The following is a 5286-nucleotide window of genomic DNA, read 5'->3' as shown; positions in this document are numbered from 1 at the left end:
GATTAGCAACTTCGTCTAGGCGTATCTTTGTGGACTCGGTACCTCCTGTCTTTAAGCCGTAGCCTTAAAACCAATTAAACCACCAGCTACCCCACCCCACTTCATCTTTTCTTTCTTTGCTTGCAGATATATGCCTTGGTAGGGGTGTCTGTGCACTCAGGCAGGCTGGGCACAAGGATCCCTCTGCCCGGGCTGATCTGGGGGGCAAGTCGGGGCAGGTGGGGATCCGCTAAGGTGAAGAGAAATAGAAGCCAGGCGGGCGTTTTGTGGCTTTTACTCTATATATGAAAGAAGACAAAAACATACAAAGTATATGTACAACTAAAATTCAACAATATATACAGAAAGGTTGCTCGGGGAAAGGTCCCTCTCGCTCAGTGGCTGAGGCTGCCGCCGGGCAGCGCTGAACCGCCCTTCCCCAGCCCGCGGCGGCGCGCCTGGCTCCGGGTCCCGCCGCGAATCCCTCGCTCTGTCTTTCCTGCTCGTCTCCGGGAGTCCGTCCGGCTGTGTGCGGTGCGGGGCTGTGCGGGTGAGGGGGCTCTTCGGGTGAGAGACGGTGGTTTCTTCTGAGCCGCAGCCCATTACATTTTGAGAAAGCATGCAGATTTTGCTTCGTGGTAATGTTCCAATCTTACAGTATATTTGCATTTTTTTTCAACCAGTTCTCCTTTTCCGCCCCCCCCCCAATCTTAATTTTTTAAAAAAATCACTTCTTCTGTCTTTTAATCCTTTCCCCAGTTCGGATTTGGTGAATAAAAATGAAGGAGCTTTGACTAGTCTCTCTTTCATCATGTAATGTCTTTAGCTCATTAAACAAGTAAAAACGGCTGCCATGGTAGATTCAGGTTCTTGTGGGCAAAGTCTGTAAAAAGTTTGTTTTGACGTATACTCCACAGAGAAAGAGGCTGGTGCCTTGGAGTCCAAAGGAAAATATCCTAAAGAGAAGTGTCTTCTGTGCGCCAGAATGAAAATTGTGTCTTTCTGTTCAAGATCAATCGCTGAGGTTACTTAAAAAAAAAAAATAAAGCCACTCTGTCTCTTTGCCGCATCTACAAGTTCACACAGAGCCTGTTAGCTGGCACGGCTTGGCAAAGCAGGGGAACTTCTTGCCATGTCGAGACGAGGCGTTCTTGGGAGATTATTTCTCTTGGACAATTCACATCATTTGTGGTCTCTGCATTGTGTCTTGATGTGGAGAAGAATACCAGTGAGAATAGCCAGGCATGTAGCTGTTTGGAGGCATATTGACTCCCTTGGCAGAGGCTGAAACGTCCCAGACTGGAGGCAGAGCGGGAGAGCGAGGGGAGAGGGCAGCGGAGCCGGGCAGAGGGTCGCTCTCGTGTGGGTTACTGCCCTGCTTCAGCAGCTTCTTGAATTTGGAGCGCTTGTTCTGAAACCAGATCTTCACCTGTAAACCAAAACGCATTAGATATTAGATATTAGATATTAGATATATTAGATATTAGATATTAGATATTAGATATTAGATATTAGGCTGCCGTCAGCGCCCAGGGCACGGCAGGGAAGACCCTGGGGGCCGGGGGTCTAATCGGGAGAAAGTCTTGAGGGCACACGCCACTCGGGTGTGGAGCTGGCGATGGGAGAGGGGAAGGAGGGGTAGCTACGGCTGCTCCCGGGCTTTGGATGCAGCTGGAGAGAACAGGGGAGGCAGAGCAGAGCTGGAAAGCGAGAGGGATGCAGGTTTTAACCTGGGACGTTGTTTTCCCGAGCAGGCCACGTTGTTGTTTCCCTGAGCAGACCACATGCTCTGAGGTGTCCAAAATTCAGAATTTTGGAGGTCATTTGATCGTTCGGGCAAACTGTTGTCAAACATGGGCAATCATATGATTTTGTGCCAGGAGACAAGAGCCAATAGACAAAGGGCATCTTACAAAGAAATTGTGCTTCTGAAATCCTCACGATCAGATCAAGCAGTCCATGCTGATGTGGCAGGGGAGGAGGCATAATAGAACGAGGATTGTGGCTTTATATTAAAATGAATTAGTAAAGAAAGAATATTTTTATTTTCTCTGTGAGTAATAGTATATCAACATTGCTTTGGGTCTCATCCTGCTCCTAACCCAGCAGAACTCCCGAGGAGGGAGCCTGCACTCGATAAGGTGTGCAAGGATCAGGCCCACCGGCAGGTCAGAATTATCATAGCAATTATATATAAGTAAGACATGTATACAGAATGTAATTTTTTTTTAATCAATCAAACAGAAAACAATTTTCCCATACGTATTTGACCTCTCAAACTTTGCAATCATAATGTTTGGGGATAAGCAGGGGTTCTTCTCTAGCTGCAAGATCAGGATCGGGCCCCTAAAAAAAATCTATGCATACGAACGAGAAAGAGAGACAACAGTGAGACAGAGTGTGCATGCTGAGGATACTAAAATCCCATTTGCAAAACCATCAGGCCCGTTCCCATTATTAATGTTGGTTGAGTATTTAAAAATCGCTGTCTGGAAGAGACTGTTACCAATGACATTGATAAAACCCTGAAGTTATTTGCTAGGCTCATAGATTCACATGATAACATTTTGCCCGGATTGATCCCATCTATCCATGCTCTTCTCCACAAACCCCAGCCTGGTAAGCCTGTAATGCCTCGTATGTCTTTCAAGCTTAAATTAGCAGAATGGCACAGCTACTCCAACCACACTTAACTATGGCTTAACCTGCCATAATTTTGTACACGGCTGTCTTTGATCTTCAGATCTATTATCACCTTCCGTACATTTTGCCCAAGGCTAACCACTGCATTTGCGTTAGTCATCCAAGTTGAATTAACTATTGATTTAACAGGTATTTCCTAACGCGTTCCTGCTTCCCCTCTACCTATAAACGTTGCGAGGAGGCAGCTTTGCTTTCAGCTCTACCTCAGGCCCAGCGATTCCTTGCCTTTCTTTTGTTCTCCTTTTCACAGCTGGGCAATTGCATCTCAGTGCCGGAATTATCTGAAAATATAGGCAATTTTAAAATATCATGTGTGGCATCAAAAGGGAGCGCTTGCTCGCAGCCGGCTGAGGGAAGGGCGCTTTCAGCTCTCTCTGCCCGATCTCTGCCGCGTGTTAGGTGAGTCCCAGCGTGCAGAGATGGGAACCGTGTGCTTTACCTTTCTACCGTTCCCGACAGAGGCCAAAATGTTTAGGGAGCATCATACTTTGCTTGGCCTTTGTTGCTCGAGCAGGGTTTCGGTGATTTGGAATTCCCAGTAATTACCTGTGTCTGGGTAAGTCCTAATGAAGCTGCCAGTTCAGCTCTCTCTGGAAGTGCCAGGTACTGAGTCTGCTGAAAGCGATGATTTAAAGCCTGGAGTTGTAGACTAGAGTAAATGGTTCGAGGCTTCCGAATCTTTTTCCCTTTTCCATTAAATCTGATTTCACCGTTTTCAATCACTGTGGTTTTTTGCTGATCTGCAAGCAAAACAACACAGCTGAAACATCACCCTCCTTAGCTATTAAACGCGGGTATTTTGGCTGCCACGGCTCCTGAAAACGCCAAAGCCCGTCCCGACGCCTGTTTAACCCCACGGCGCAGGCACAGGCTGCCGCTCGGGAGCTACCGGGAGAAAAATCAGCTGTCCGGGCATGGTGGGCACGCTCTCCTTCTTCGCGGGAAGAAAAACAAAAAAAAAAAGAAAACATTTTTTAAAATTTAAAGTGCAGCGCTGGCTTTGCGAAGGTATGCCTCGTTCCAGGGCCATCCAGGTTTTACTCGGCTAATTGACTTCGCGTCGCCAGTTTGGTGGTCAGTGAATCACCAGTCCGAGACTTTTAACAATGCTTTTCCCCCCCCGCACCCCTCTGGATGGATACGTACGTCTCCCTGCAAAAAAAGAAATACATAAATCAGACGGCCCCCGAGCGGAATGCGACCCGCTCGCCTGGAAACTTTCACTCCTCAGGTGTTAGCAGGAATTTTGCCTAAAGCCGGTCCCGCCGTAACAAAGGAGCGCCGAGCGCAGCCCCTCGCCGCCGGCCGCGGGGAAGGCGCCGGTGGCAGCGCCGCGGTAGCGCCGGCAGCCGCCGGAGGCGCGGAGGGAGCGCGGCGGCCCCGCCGCCGGTACCGCGGCACAGGCCCGGGAGGGGCCGAGGGAACGGGCACCCCCCGCCTCTCCTCCCGCCGTCCGCGCACCCGGGGCTGGCGCCTGCCTCGGCGGGAGCGGGGGCACGGCGGGGGTCGTTCTGCAGGTGCCCGGAGCGGGGGCCGGGAAGACGCCCGGGGATGGAGGGAGCGGGGGGAGAAGCTGGCAGCGGGTTCGGGAAGCGGTGCCGGCTCACCTGCATCGTCCGCCCGCGTCTGGCTGGCCGAGCTGCTGTTGTGGTAGGACTGGAGGTAAGGGCTGTGCTGCGAGTGGCTCACGTAGGGGTAGGCGGCCAGCGAGCGGTGGTTGTAGGAGCCGGCGCTGCCGGAGTAGGGCGAGCTGTGGTGGTGATGCTGGTGGTGCGGGTGCGAGCCGGCGGCGGAGTGCAGGCAGTGCAGCGGGTAGTGGGCTCCGGCCATCGCCGGCGAGCTCTGCTGGGAGTGGGGCGGCGGCGGCGGCTGCGGCGGCGGCGGCTGCTGCTGCCCGAACTCCATGAAGGCGGATTTGGAGGAGTCTTGCGCGTCCAGCCCGTCAGCCATCGTAGTCATGGTCATCATCAAAGTTTGGGAGGGAGAGCGCGGTGCTCCCCGGCTCGCCCCCCGCGCTCTGCCTCCTCTCTGCCCAGCCACCGCCGCTCCCCTTACCCGCCGCGGCACCGCTGGAGAGGCGGCGGTGATTTAATTTAATTTCTTTTCTTTTTTTTTTTTTTTCTTTTCCGCCTTTTTTTTTTTCCTTCCCCCCCTCCTCTCCAAGAAGCCGTTGTGCGAGGGGCCTCGTTCACTGAGGGAGGGGAGGAAGGGGAGGGCGGTGTGCAGGGTGTGTGAAGGGGGAGGGCGGGCTACTCCCGCCGCTTTTTTGCGCCGCTCTTTTCCCTCATCCCCCCGGCGCGTGGGGTGGGTGTTGTTTTTTTTTTTTTTAAGGTTTTTTTTTCTTTCCTGGGGGGGGGGGCGTGGAGGGTGGGGGCAGTTTGAGGTGGGAGCCGGGAAAGTTGGGGCTCCGGCGCTCCGACTCCAAGGGCAGGGACGCGCACGAGTCGAATGGTTCGGCTCCGGAGGGCAGCGCCTCCCTCATTGGTCACTCGGCCCCCTGACGTCATAGCCGGCAGCGCGCGCGGAGCCCGCGCCCGCCCCCCTCGCGCGCCACCCCCCCCCCAAGAGCCGCGCGCCTTGCGCGCCCCGCACGGGAGGGGGGGG

The 5286-nt window shown here is 53.3% G+C and overlaps 1 protein-coding gene across 1 annotated transcript; it reads right to left on the bottom strand.

The window, feature by feature from the left end:
• Positions 1-258: 258 nt before the first annotated feature.
• DLX6 (distal-less homeobox 6) lies at positions 259-4802 on the bottom strand. The gene is made up of 3 exons (XM_059482617.1): positions 4290-4802; positions 3229-3422; positions 259-1408 (listed from the first exon to the last, which is right to left on the bottom strand). Exons 1-3 carry the CDS (start codon positions 4648-4650, stop codon positions 1157-1159), a joined length of 807 nt encoding a protein of 268 aa, XP_059338600.1. The 5' UTR covers positions 4651-4802; the 3' UTR covers positions 259-1156.
• Between the last annotated feature and the right edge of the window lie 484 nt (positions 4803-5286).

The sequence above is a fragment of the Ammospiza nelsoni genome, chromosome 1 (genome assembly GCF_027579445.1).
Source record: "Ammospiza nelsoni isolate bAmmNel1 chromosome 1, bAmmNel1.pri, whole genome shotgun sequence".
Lineage (NCBI taxonomy): Eukaryota > Metazoa > Chordata > Aves > Passeriformes > Passerellidae > Ammospiza > Ammospiza nelsoni.
The sequence above is the reverse complement of the archived record's forward strand: the minus strand, read 5'-3'. Positions and strand labels throughout refer to the sequence as shown.

What these genes read in the sequence shown, in the direction of transcription:
- DLX6 (XM_059482617.1), bottom strand. Translation starts at nt 4,650, where the DNA reads ATGATGACCATGACTACGATGGCTGACGGGCTGGACGCGCAAGACTCC. An exon ending in GACGCGGGCGGACGATGCAG is followed by an intron (nt 3,423 to 4,289) that starts GTGAGCCGGCAC and finishes TTTTGCTTGCAG; the next exon opens with ATCAGCAAAAAACCACAGTG. An exon ending in TAGGACTTACCCAGACACAG is followed by an intron (nt 1,409 to 3,228) that starts GTAATTACTGGG and finishes TTTGGTTTACAG; the next exon opens with GTGAAGATCTGGTTTCAGAA.